Consider the following 14,360-nt stretch of genomic DNA (forward strand, 5'->3'; position numbering starts at 1 on the left):
GATTGACAAACACTTTCCCAAAGACAACATCCTAAGAAAAGTATTCAACAAGAACAACATTAAATTGAGCTACAGCTGCATGAACAATATACGACAAATCATCTCAAACCACAACAAAACAATTGCAAATGAGCCGTCGGCCCTCAGACAGAGCGACTCCAAAATCAACAAAGGATGTAATTGTCGAAAGAAACCTGATTGCCCCCTCAACGGGGGGTGCTTACAAACATCAGTTGTCTACCAATCTAAGGTAATACGCAAGGACATTAACACATCCGACACATATGTAGGATTAACCGAGGGTGAATTCAAAACCAGATGGAACAACCACAAGGCTTCTTTCAGGAACAAAAACCTGCGAAATACCACAGAACTCAGCAAACACATTTGGGACCTCAAAGACAATAATGTTGAATATTCAATAACATGGCAAATTCTTGCATCCAGCACACCTTACAATAGTGGTAATAAAAGATGCAACCTATGCTTGAAAGAGAAACTGTTTATTATTTACCGTCCAGACCTGTCATCCCTCAACAAGCGCAGCGAAATTGTAACAACATGCCGCCATAGACGGAAACACCTCCTAGGTAACACATGAGCCAATCACCACGCCCCTAGGCCAGCCTGTACCCACCCACTCTGTGCCCTATATAAACCATGGTATGCGAATGCTCCCATTAAAATCTCCTGACGATTGAGGGTACCCCCCCTCATGAAACAGGCCTGTAGAGATGAAATAGTCTTGTGATTTTTTTTTTCCCACACATACATATATATATATATATATATATATATATATATATATATATATATATATATATATATAAATATATATAACGTGGACCCCGACTTAAACAAGTTGAAAAACGTATTCGGTGTTACCATTTAGTGGTCAATTGTACGGAATATGTACTACACTGTGCAATCTACTAATAAAAGTTTCAATCAATCAATATATATAACAAAGTGCAAAGGCATAGGCTCACACAAGCTCAGTAAATAATTTAAATTTGGAACACAGCATCATCGTTTTCACAGCTTTTTGGTTGTTAGAGGTAGGGTGTTTTAACGTAGAGTTCTAATTCTTTTTTGCTATGTGCACTGTTCTAGAATGTTCGTTTTATTCCACTGCTCATGAGGCCCGCGAGAACAAGGAAATCTCGCGATTTTTGGACAGCGGGCTCGTTGACGTCATCTAGTTAACGGTTTATGTTTCAGTAATCTTCTTGAGCTCTACAACTAGTTCACTCTGTTGTCCATATCATAGTCCGACGGAGGCGATAAAGTGCACGCACAGTGACGATGTAAGTGTTGTTAACTTGGTAGGCGTCCTTGCTTACTACGCTTCGTATTTGAGTGTGCATTGCGGGTTAGTTAGCTAATGTTGCTAACACATGATTTAGCCACTTCAGTGAGTTGATAGTTAAACGGACATTATATCCCCTCAATGAATGAACAGCCTTTCTAAAGTGCATTGTCTATGACCGTATCCCCCCACTAAAATGCCTTTAAAGCTGTGTTTTGATAGTTGTGTGACCTATTTTTAATCGTTAACGCCTTAGCAAAGGTCGAGCTAGCACACCAAAAGCATGGTGTCACGATTAGCTAGTAGCTCAAATATTTTCATTGAGTGAAAACAATTACTATACAAATATTCAGTCTCATTGAAATACCTTGTTGCATAGGTATCGCTTTTTAGGTAATAATACTATTGGTATGATATATACTAGCACAGTGGTTCTTAAAAGTTTTGTAACAAAGTACTACCTCAGAAAAAAACGTTGCTCTCCAACAGTAGCGTAGTAGGCCTAAGCATTCATTAAAACAAGGCAGAGGTTTTATTAAAAAAATATATGTAATATTTTGGCCACTGTAACATTACACAGATTTTGAACAGTAACACTGTGGTAGAATATAGGAAAATAAAATGCTGTACTTTAATCAAATGATTCTTTGACATACCTCTAAATGGAGCCCGCGTTTGTGAATGACTGTACTAGTATTTAGTTAAATGTATAAGGACATGGTAAATTACTAACTAGACTAACAGCGCGCTACCGGAAAGTTATTTGAAATATAAATATGCACCATACGCTACCATTATTTGATGTACCTGCATCATATACAGCAATTGTTTTCGCTGTGTGGCTTAGTCAGACTGCCCTAAGAGAAAATACTTTATATTCTCTTTGTGCAGGAAGTTGGAGATGGGACATATGGCTCTTTGAAGAGAGACAGATCTTCATGAACTATTTTTATCAAAGAGCTGTTCAAACGTCTGGCTCATAGTTTTATTTATTTCAAGTGTTACTTTAGAGTTATTGTGTAGAAATATAAGGAAATAACTACAAAAGTACACTACATTCACTGACTCCGTTTACAAAAGAGGTCAGTTTGAATGTTAATTGTAGAGAACATTCAAACCCTTTTATTTATTGAATCAAAAATACTAAAATGCACCGATATAGTGAATTTGCAAATAGCTAAAATTATGTACAAAGAAAACTATAACCTGCTACCTAAGAATGTACAGCAATTCTTCTCAACAAAAGAGGAGAAATATAACCTCAGAAAAAAATGTAATGTATAACAATTGTATGCATGTGCATCACTTAAGACCTTGTAGTATACAAATTGAGACCAGGAAGTGAATACAGGTGTTAGTAATTGTTATGAAACGGAAAATAATTAAATAAGCTCTGCTTCTTCCTACTGCTTTTCGAACATGTTGAAAAACTAAACTGGAAATTGTGATGTAAGATTTGACTCATTTCTGAACGTCACATCTCGACGCCTCATACTGTACTTTGAAAACCTTTGATGTAAAGAGGTTAATTAGAGGTAATTTTTTCTAACAATCTTTACAAAGATAATGTTCATTGTCAGTGAGTTATTGTAATGTTCTCACAAACATAACAATAAAGTGAAGTAAAGTTAAATACTGTAATTATATTTTGTATAGTACAGTATGTATGGCCAGTTGATGCGTCTTGTCTTTGTTTGTGTGCAACATGTAGGCAGCCTGCAGCAGCTAAGTGGTATGACAGACGGGACTTTGTCTTCATAGAGTTCTGCGTGGAGGACAGTAAAGACCTGCATGTACATTTTGACAAGTCCAAGCTTGACTTCAAGTGAGTGACTTGTATAAAATAGATGTACCTGAGATCAATAGATCTTGTGTTAAGAACATCAAATTTTGGTATGAGTAGTCCTGATTTTGTTTGATTTCTTTCATGTGCAGCTGTGTAAGTGGAACAAGCGACATCAAAAATCAGAATACGGTGGACCTTTATGGGGAGATTGACCCCAAAGTGAGTTTGTCACATGTATTGTACTTCCCGGTATGTGTTACAGGTTTTAAATAATTCTAAGTATTTGTTTCATACAGGAATCCAAACACAGGCGCACAGACAGGTCTGTGTTGTGTTGTTTACGAAAGGCAGAGCCTGGGAAAGCGTGGCCTCGACTTACCAAAGACAAAACAAGGGTAACAATTGGCAACTTTGAAATATTTCACATTAATTGTCGTAACTCTGAGGTGAGGCACAGTCCTTTCCAGAATGCTGGGCCACCTCTGATTTGTTTTGATTGTGGATCCGTTTTTTCCCCAGAGGAAATAATGGTAACCTTTGCTAGTAGTAAAAGGAAAATCACTACACACTTACCGGCTTTACTTTCCTCAGTTTGGTGCAGTCCGGTTCGTTCTTTACTTGAAAGTTGTACCATAGGGAACTACAACAATAAATGCATGACAAGACAACCTAACAAACAACAACAAAATATAAAGAGGGGGCTCCTGAATATAATTTGTAGCTCTGGCTTTTGGGCTGGGTAAAGGTAAATATAATGATTTTAATTTACCGTATTTTCCGGACTATAGAGCGCACCGGGATATAAGCCGCACACACCAAATTTTAAAAGAAAAAATAGTTTTCCCGTATATTACCTGCCTGACTGTAAGCCGTAGATATATACGTTGCGAAATGAGTTATTTAAACAGTAAGATTCTGTAAATGTTCATTTATTTATTATTTATCAGCTAAACAGACTCAATAACTCCACGGTGAGGTATTGGTGAATTTACTGAGGAATTTGTGAAACTGAAACAATACAAAAAGAATGCTGTTGTTAGGTAATCCTAACACAGACACTCGTAAACGTGGTAGCATATTAGCTAATGCTAACTATGCTACCATCATTACCGTATTTTCCGCACTATAAGGCGCACCGGATTATTAGCCGCACCTTCTATGAATTACATATTTCATAATTTTGTCCACCAATAAGCCGCCCCGGACTAAAAGCCGCGCCTACGCTGCGCTAAAGTGAATGTCAAAAAAACGCTGCGCTAAAGTGAATGTCAAAAAAACAGTCAGATAGTTCAGTCAAACTTTAATAATATATTGAAAACCAGCGTTCTAACAACTCTGTCCCAAAATGTACAAATGTGCAATCACAAACATAGTAAAATTCAAAATGGTGTAGAGCAATAGCAACATACCGGTAATGTTGCTCGAACGTTAATGTCACAACACACAACACACAAAATAAACATAGCGCTCACTTTCTGAAGTTATTCTTCATTCGTACCGGTAAATCCTTCGAATTCTTCGTCTTCGGTGTCCGAATTGAAAAGTTGCGCTAGCGTGGCTTCCAAAATGGCCGGCTCCGTCTCTTCGAAATCATCGGATTCAGTGTCGCTGTTGTTGTGCAGCAGTTCTGTGAATCCTGCCTTCCGGAAAGCTCGGACCACAGTTGTGACAGAAATATCTGCCCAGGCATTTACAATCCACTGGCAGATGTTGGCGTATGTTGTCCGGCGTTGTCTGCCCGTCTTAGTGAAGGTGTGTGTGTTCGCCTTCGGTCATCCATTTTTCCCACGCAGTTCGCAGTCGTGATTTGAATGCCCTGTTGACACCAATATCCAGCGGTTGGAGTTCTTTGGTTAATCCACCCGGAATGACGGCGAGTGTTGTATTTGTGTGCTTCACTTGTTTTTTGACACCATCTGTGATGTGGGCGCGCATAGAGTCATATATCAACATGGACGGAGCAGCGTGAAAAAAGCCACCCGGCCGCTTCGCGTAAACTTCCCTTAACCACTCGCTCATCTTTTCTTCATCCATCCATCCCTTCGAGTTAGCTTTTATGATGACGCCGGCTGGAAAGGTCTCTTTTGGCAAGGTCTTCCTTTTGAATATCACCATGAGTGGAAGTTAGCATGGCAAGCTAGAACCACAGTGAAGGATGACTTCTCATTCCCTGTGGAGCGAATATTCACCGTACGTGCTCCCGTTCCACAGTGCGGTTCAGTTGCTGTGAAATACGGTAGTAATCCGTGTGCGGATGGAGAGATTGCGTCTTTTTATGACCCGGATCGTTTAGTAGGAGCCATTTTGTGGTCTTTACAGATGTAAACAGGAAATGAAACGTACGGTGATATCCGCGCGTTTTTTCTTCTTCTTCCGGGGGCGGGTGAAGCGCTTCCTGTTCTATGGGGGCGGGTGAAGCGCTTCCTGTTCTATGGGGGCGGGTGCTTTCCTTGGCGGTTGCTTGCGTAGAAGAAGAAGCGCTTCCTGTTCTACCGGGAAAAAAGATGGCGGCTGTTTACCGAAGTTGCGAGACCGAAACTTTATGAAAATGAATCGTAATAAAGCGCACCGGGTTATTAGGCGCACTGTCAGCTTTTGAGAAAAATTGTGGTTTTTAGGTGCGCCTTATAGTGCGGAAAATACGGTACATTACGATAGTGCGTACAAATACACACAAAAACTCCCCTACAGACCTCACACATGGGACGGTTTAATAAGTATACACAGTTTTAGTTGTACTGTAAAACATACCAACGTTGCTTGGAGTGATGAATGAAAAATCAATACGAGTAAAAACGTTATGGACAGCTAAAAGACTGACTGTCACTCTACTTCCTGTTGAAAGCAACATCGGTAAATGGAAGGACACAGCAGCACCTGCAGTGAGTGTCCAAAAGATGGCGCCGTAGCACAAACAATAAAAAAACCCTCATGGTGTTCTTGGTTCTTTTTTAATATATTTTTCTGATGGCCGTAAGCGAAGAAAAATCCATAAATTACCTGCAGGGTTCAAAGTGTAGAAAAGTAACCATGTAAAAAGTAGGGGCTTATAGTTTGGAATTTACGGTACAGTCAACAAACTTCTTGTGGTCTAGATCAGTGTTTCTTAAACATTGGGCCGTGAGGGCCACCAAAAATATACTTTTCTGCGGCCCATATACAGCTATATTTAGTTGTAATACATTTTCCCACCACTTTTCGCAGTAACGACATGCATCCATTTTCTACCGCTTGTCCCTCTCAGGATTGCGGTGGTGCTGGACAATATCAAACAAACAGAATAAGTCTGTTAACAAGCTATTTTCTTAAATGTTTTTCTTTTTCCCAGTTCGGGTTTTTGAAGTTTTTTCTTGCACGGATATGAGTTCAGATCAGAAGATGTTGTGGTTTGTAAAGCCCTTTAAGGCATGTGTGATTAAGAGCTGTATAAATAAATTTTGATTAATTTATTGTTCCATCTAATGCACAAGCATGCTGAAATCCTTCGCTGTTGACATTTCTAACAAAAAGCGGTGTACTTATATCCATCAGTAGAATCATAGCGCTAAATACTAAAACGTGGCTGACTGAATGGAAACACAGTCAAAGGGGTCTTAGTCTCAAGGAGGCATGCGGCACGAAAATAAGACCGCCAACGAAAAGGCGCATTCCGGAGAGACAGTCAGAAAGCGGCTTGAAGATGGTCTGTTAAACCAAATCAATGCTAAATTTTGACCAAAGCACCACAATTGCATGTTATGTAGACCACAAGAAAGTAGGGCAGCACGGTTTAGAGAAAAAACAAATTGCGATTTTCTCTTAAAAATTGAGATTGCGATTCGATTTGTGATTTTCATAATTTATACATATAAATGCATACAACTGTGAAAATAACGAGTGAAGGAAGAAATGTTACTTTTAGACTGTTAATCAACATTTGTGTCCCAAGGTGCCACACATTAGAACAATATGCAATAATTTACTTTAAATTGTTTGGCTTTCTGCTGACCGACACAGAGCTTTTGTTTACATCATTCTCCTAAATTGAAGAACCAACCGATAAAAACTATGCAGTGATTATAATGTAATGTAATCATAATATAATAATAATAAATAATGCAAGTAACCATTCAGAAGGATATACATGTTTTTGTCATTACTGTAGTATTGTTAACCATTGTACTGTAATTGAAAGGTAACATTGTTATACTTAAATAAACAAACAAAAAAATAAAATGGACTAATTTCTGTAAACAAATATTTAGCTTAAATATTGAACATCTTCAAGTGCCTTTTTATTTCTCAGTTGAAAAAACAAGGTCGGACTTTGTCCTTTCGTTTAATTGCCATCATTATTATTGTGATCATGGCATTCTCGCTCGTTCGTCCGTGTGGATGGGAGTGTATTGCCTATCCGATTTTGAATATTACTACGAGACGTTGGGCGTGGTAATCATATTTTTTTCCTCCTAATTTTGGTTACTTTGCGGAACTTCTTACTGGCGAGTCACGAATAGGGAGGCTGTCTGTGTTTCTTTCCTGTGTGTTTGTAAGCGAGAGATCTTGCTTTCCGCCCAGCGAAACGAAGATTGTGAATGACTGTAAAGAGGGCTCAGTGCGTTCAGTTAATTGTACTGTTAAATAAACAAGCTCAGGTACTGAGAGCGATGCACAGAGTGAGACCTCTTTCTCCCTGTTTGAAGCGAGAGACGAACAAACGAAGGCGAAAGAACTCTGATCGGCAAACATGACTTTCACTCAAATGCCAGTGATGGCAGAGAACCATAGTTGGGCCGCAGCGGTACACATTTGTAATACACTTGTCAACCACTTGTGGCAGCAATGTGTTATTTGACTCAGAGCCGTGGTATAAATACCGTATTTTTCAGACTATAAGTCGCAGTTTTTTTGATAGTTTGGCTGGGCTCCAGTGCGACTTATATATGTTTTTTTCCTTTTTTTATTCTGCATTTTCGGCAGGTGCGACTTATACTCCGAAAAATACGGTAGATTATAGATACATGCACCATGTTGGAGACCGAGGACGTGTACGGCTATGCCCGGATGCATGCATTTGAGTCGTTCTGACATTAATTTTATTTACGATATAAACCAAAACAATTCAAATAATAGGTCTAAACATACTCTAGCTCGTGAACTTACAATATAATATGTTGGGGGTTTTTTTTCATTAAAGTATAATTTGATGCACTCCGCCACTATAGTGATGCAGTGTTTAGTTACCAGTGGGCTTCTAATATGCTCCCGCCGGCGCAATGAATGTCAAAGTACAGAACGACCCAAAAAAACAACTTATCCTCATTTTGTCAAAATCCTCATTACGGTAGCTTTGGAGCAACAATTACTGAGAATTTATGACTTATGTCAACTCTCAGATTTACTTTGTCTTCTGCTTCTTTGATAGAGCAACTGTATCAGTGTGGATTTCAATAACTGGAAAGACTGGGAAGATGACTCAGATGAGGACTTAAACAGTTTTGATAAGTTCTCAGAGGTAAGTCGATTACAAAACTGGTACTAAATAAAAGTATACATTTTCAAAAATAATTGCTAATGATTTTTTTTCACTTGGTTAACATGTTTTCTGCTCTTGAATTTCATTACACATTGTATCCATACAGCTGTATGCAGCTATCGATTATCAAGTAATCGAATAAAACAAGGGAAAATAATTGAAATAAACAAAGATTTTTCTGATTAATTTTATTATTCTTATAAATGCACAGGACATTGAAGTTTGCACTTTTACCACAGGAGCATCGCTTTATATTATATTTAAAAAGAAAAAAAACTTTTTACAGTTACAACTCATTAAGATTAACATATACAGTAAACGAGACACTGAAATGCTGTTTGAATCAAACATTTGTTATGCAAGTCAAACATAAAATAAACGTACTTTTTTTTTTACTGTTTTTAAAGCAAAATGTCACCATGTTTCAGCACCATGTCAGTCTTTCAAATTATCACAAAACCTTTGACAGCGTCTCTCGTCTTCTCTCTCGTTTTTCTTCAAGCTTTCCCCCCCACACACACAGACACGCGCACAGAGGCCACATCAGTGGCAGGCTGAGCTACATCACCAACAGGTGCACTGCTCTATTGAAGCAGTCTTGTGTTTATTTTACTCTTTAAATCAATTATCGAAATGACAAAATACAAATCGATGAATCATTTCAGCCAACTCCATAGTGACGTTTCTGAAAATAAATAATAGTGATGAAATGCTGCATTTACGGACACCACAATTCCGAACTTCAGAACCCCATCAGTACAGGATAGTGTCCACTGTTAGTATTTTATTGATTGGCTTGTTTAGCTGCGTCTTATATATAGCTTGTACTGGAATTTGCACAGCACTTTTGGGCAATAGGGGCTGTTTTAACGTGCTATTAAAATAAATAAACCTTAACTTTGTCGTGATCTGGTACTATATAAATGCTACAGTATGTACAGTAGGGTAGACACTCACTGTATTTTGTCTTGTTCGTGTATTCAGATGATGAACAACATGGGAGGAGATGACCTCCCTGACTTAGATTGTGCTGATGATGAGGTAGGCTTTTAATACACACAATCCTATTTAGGTCAGCACACATCCATGTTAAGATGTATACAATTTGCCAGCAGTTTTAATTTGGATTTGTAGTTTTAGAAAATAAATGTTTGTTGTCTCCTGCAGCACGGGTCCGCAGACAGCGACGATGAAAGTAAGTGATGTTTTATTAATAAATAACTGTATTACATCTAATAAAATATTACATACTGTACATTATATACAGTGGTATCTCGATTTTCATACACTCCAGTTTTAATATTATTAGGTTTTAAGCAAACAATTTCGTAAAAATATGTTTGGCTATTTCTTCGTTGTCTAAGTACAAATAAACACACGTTTGTGAGTCAATCGCTGTGCTGCTTTAATTTTTTTCATTGAGTACGACTGCAAAATAAGCCACCATGGAGCCAAATAAAATCCCACCTTACAGTAATAGTCCAATCAAAGGCAATGAAAGCCTTATAGTTTGTGTTCCCAGAGGGAAGTCTAGACAAACTAGTTTTGTAGATGACGTGATCTTGCATCGACACCTTGATGGCAGGGATGGTATTCTCCCGCTAAAACAACTATAAGCGCTGCTTGCGGTCCGCCACTTTCAGGGTTCCCGCAGATCCTTAACAAGTCTTTAAAGTCAGTGAATTCACAAATTTTAAAACAATGCACCTGGCATGTAATGTACCCTCTAGGCTGTGCACATGTGCACACCTAGTCAGTGGCCTAGTGGTTAGAGTGTCCGCCCTGAGATCGGTAGGTTGTGAGTTCAAACCCCGGCCGAGTCATACCAAAGACTATACAAATGGGACCCATTACCTCCCTGCTTGACACTCTGTATCAAGGGTTGGAATTGGGGGTTAAATAACCAAAAATGATCCCCGGGCGTGGCCACCACTGCTGCTCACTGCTCCCATCACCTCCCAGGGGGTGAACAAGGGGATGGGTCAAATGCAGAATACACATTTTACCACACCTATTGTGTGTGTGTGTGTGTGTGTGTGTGTGTGTGTGTGTGTGTGTGTGTGTGTGTGTGTGTGTGTGTGTGTGTGTGTGAGACAATCATTGGTACTTTGACTTAACTTAATGTTTGTGTTGTCTGCACACAACCAATCTATACAGCGGTTAAAGAAATTCCAACCAGAATCACTAGAGCTGGATCTGCTTATCACTCAGCTTCTAAAACTTGTAGCTCATCCTCTGTGTATTCAGGCTCGAAAATAGAATGTTCTGGATCATCATTTGTCCCAAAGTAGTCACTGGAACCCATGAAGTCTGCCATGATTAATAGTAGTTGTTGCTGAAGCAAATAGCAAACGCTGCAACGCGATTGTAAATGATAGGCAATATTCCAAAAAAAGTCCAGTTTTCCTTTAAGCTTGTGAGCCAAGTTGTAAAAGGTATGACAGACAAAAAGTATGTTTGAACATTGTCTGAAAATGTGTACAATGTCAGGAACCTCACTATGCACTACACAGCTCATGAAAAAACATTATTTTCAGTGTTAGTGTTTTTTAAAAGTTGTGTAGATGTTTCTTATAACCACTGTCTGCGTTCTTGAAAATAACAAGAGTGCCAGCACTTTGATAAAGAAGGTGAGAAACACTATTAAATTGAAGTCACACAGTACAAAGTATGGAGGTGGCGTGTGTGGCTCTTCCCTCCTCCCTCTTCGTGCATCACTATCAAGAGTCTTCAATTAAGGTAAAAGTGATGCTAAATGTTCATTTGTCCATTTATATGCATTTTTTGTGTACAATTATTGTAGATGTGTGTAGAAAGGATTCATTTATTTTTTGCAACTGTTTCCCTGGTAAAAACGCTTAGTTTTTGTACGACTGTTTTATCGGACCCTTTGTCGGGTTACTAACGAAAACTGAGGCACCACTGTGTAATAAAACAATTTTGTTGGCAACATGCATTCTAAAAGCATGTGCGATGTAGCCACTTGACATTCTTGAATTGTATTTTATTTAGTAATTGTTTTCTCAGAACAGCCTTTACTTGGGAGATGTAAAATAAAGGGCCGCTATTAACTCGCCTATTTTTTTATGTGTTGCCTAGAAATGCCTGACCTTGAGTAGATCTACTGGAGTGGTAAAACGTGAAGATGGAAGTCGACTGCAAGTTGACAGCAGTCATCTTCTGGAAAAGAAAGCTTGTTTGTGCAGTTTCCAAAGCAAAGGATGAAGGCGATGAAGACATGCACACGTCTTCTCCACATGGACAACTGTGTTCCAATCCAAATGTTCTATGACTGTAAAAAATGTGCCGGTGTCTTACACCCCCTCACCTCCCTTTTTGTTCTGTGTATTGTGATTTCTACAAAGCCAGATTTGTTTTGCTCCTAAAAAGACAAATCCCCCCCCCTTTTAATACTTGTAATGAAAATTGCACTTATTTTGTTTGATTACAAAAAAGAGGAATGTTTTTAATTGTACGTCAACATGTACGAAGATTTAACATTTAAATGCATTTCAGCCAGTGAAGTAAAGAATGATGTCATGTGTTGAGAACGGTACAGTCCCAACTTGTGTACAAAATGTTGTGTAGCAAATGCAACAAAAACACTTCTTCCAGAGGCATTCTAAGGTAAAGACATTGATTCTATACCAAGCTTTGTGCAGGTGATTGATGTGTTTCCCTCCCAAAAACAAAACACTAAAACTACACTTTGGAAGGTGTGTGGTTGATCAAAAATGTGTTTAGCATCATTTGTACTTGACTGTTGGCTCAACATTTCTAATAAACTTTGTTCACTCTGGTCAACGTCAGTCTCCGAGAGTTCTTCACCTGCTATAAATTCATGGATAATACGTATAGTAATACAGAAGATGTTCTATCTCAAGGCCATGACAGCACAATTGAAAGGAAAATAGTCATACAAATACTGATTTCTAGGGGTTATTAAAAAAAATAGATTTCCATCAGAATCACAATATTTATTCCGACTTTTTATCAATTCAGAATTTTCAAAAATGTATTAAATTTTTTTGTATATAATCATTTTAAAAACTAAAAGTTTTTAGGCCATCTCCAAGCTTACTGTGTGTAGGTCATACTTCAGCAACTAAAGGAGGTATTGAAACCTGCTTTGAAACGGTTTTAATACACCAAATAATACATTAGGAGAATCCGAGACTTGATTCTGAATCGAATGGTGAGGTGCCCAAAGATTCCCACCTCTACCAATGACTAGTTTGAGTGGGTCAAGTTGTATAATGCAGGTGTCAGCGCAGGGTAGGAAACTCCAATGCAAGCACCTTTTAAACCCCCCCCCCCACACACCCCTTGTAAAACTAAACTGGGGCTTAAACCCACAACAGATGGCTTTGTTGGGTTGGAGATGCACAAGCTAACTAACAAGATGTCAGCATGGGAAAGAAGTATGAAAAATGGTCCTTGTGTTAATTTGTGCAATGTAAAGTAATATGTAGGTAATATCCTGCAAGTAAAAGAATTGAAGTAAATGCATTGCTCCGACAATAAGGCCAAGATAAACACGATAGAGAAAGCAGCAGAAACTGTTGCTGCCAGCATTTTATGAGCAGACAAAGCCTCACTGAGCTCAGCACAATCCTTTCAAAACGGCCTCTCATCGGGCGCCCATCGAGCTGCCCCGGTCAGCACGACGCTCCAGTGCGGACGTTCAATACCCGCGCCCCACTCTCTCCTTTTTTCCTCTACGCCCGTGGATTTTCCAGCGCTTTATCCAGCCTGAGCCTGCAACGCTGTCCCGACACACAATGTAAAAAGTCTGCCTAATCACTTCTGATGCCACACCGTGCATTTTACCAGCACCCAGAAGCTAAAGCTCAACTTTTATGTTGTTTATGATGCACAGGCCGTCAGCTAAATAAACACTTTGTGTCACATTCAATGACTCATTTCACATTGAATGTAATAACTTTTTTACCCCAAGTAATTGAGTTGAAACTATGCACAGCTTAACTCGGCCTTGCTGAGCTGTACTGTGCAACAGTCTGCATTCAACAATGAAATGTCTTTTTAGGGTTTCCATCTATACGTTTAATTGTTTGCACTTTTAAAAACAGTATATGTGACATAGTGTAGTTTAAAAGTAGGACTTAAAATGTGCTTCTTGTGCGTGAATTCCAATAAATATAACAAATACTTATATTTAGTAACAGCATTAGAAAAAAACGTTCTTCTGCTTATTCTTATGGAAAAGCGGCTGGCATTTATTTGAAAAAAGTTTTTTTTGTATATAACTTGTCTATTTTTGTAGATTTTTTATTCAATTTAAGAATAATATATATGCTTTAATTTGTATTACTCATTTAAAAAAAAATACAAATTAACGATTTTTTTTTAAGGATAAAAAATATATATCGATATTTAGTTTTATGATTTCTTTCTATTGCATATTTGTAGAAACATTGTCGAAATTGAATTGATTAAACAATTTTTTTTATTGAAACAACTCAATAATTTTGTGAAATTTATGGGTTTTTAATTTTATTATTACGAAAATTAAAAAAAAAATTTTTTATATTAAAATGTTTAGATTTATCTTTTACCCGTTAACTTATTTGTATTAAAAATATAATACGATTTTGAAAAAGTTTTTCTTTTCAATAATTTTTGTCAACTTCAAAAGTACATATTTTTGCATTTTTATTATTCAGTGAAAAAATACAAAACATTTAAATGCATTATTTTTAAAAGATAAAGAAAATCTATCAAATGCTAAG

General features: G+C 37.9%; 1 protein-coding gene across 2 annotated transcripts; it reads left to right on the forward strand.

Moving 5' to 3' along the window:
• The first annotated feature begins 1,151 nt into the window (after positions 1-1,151).
• ptges3a (prostaglandin E synthase 3a (cytosolic)) lies at positions 1,152-12,414 on the forward strand. Of its 2 annotated transcripts, XM_061986842.2 has the most exons (9): positions 1,152-1,307; positions 3,021-3,134; positions 3,245-3,314; positions 3,392-3,490; positions 8,500-8,589; positions 9,113-9,184; positions 9,595-9,651; positions 9,778-9,805; positions 11,710-12,414. In XM_061986842.2, coding segments are annotated over exons 1-9 (552 nt in total). In that variant the 5' UTR covers positions 1,152-1,305; the 3' UTR covers positions 11,730-12,414. The 2 variants fall into 2 exon arrangements, with proteins under 2 accessions (XP_061842826.1, XP_061842834.1); XM_061986850.2 differs by lacking the exon at positions 9,113-9,184.
• The last annotated feature ends 1,946 nt before the right edge of the window (positions 12,415-14,360 follow it).

This window comes from Nerophis lumbriciformis, linkage group LG01 (genome assembly GCF_033978685.3).
Source record: "Nerophis lumbriciformis linkage group LG01, RoL_Nlum_v2.1, whole genome shotgun sequence".
In the NCBI taxonomy this organism is placed as follows: Eukaryota; Metazoa; Chordata; class Actinopteri; order Syngnathiformes; family Syngnathidae; genus Nerophis; species Nerophis lumbriciformis.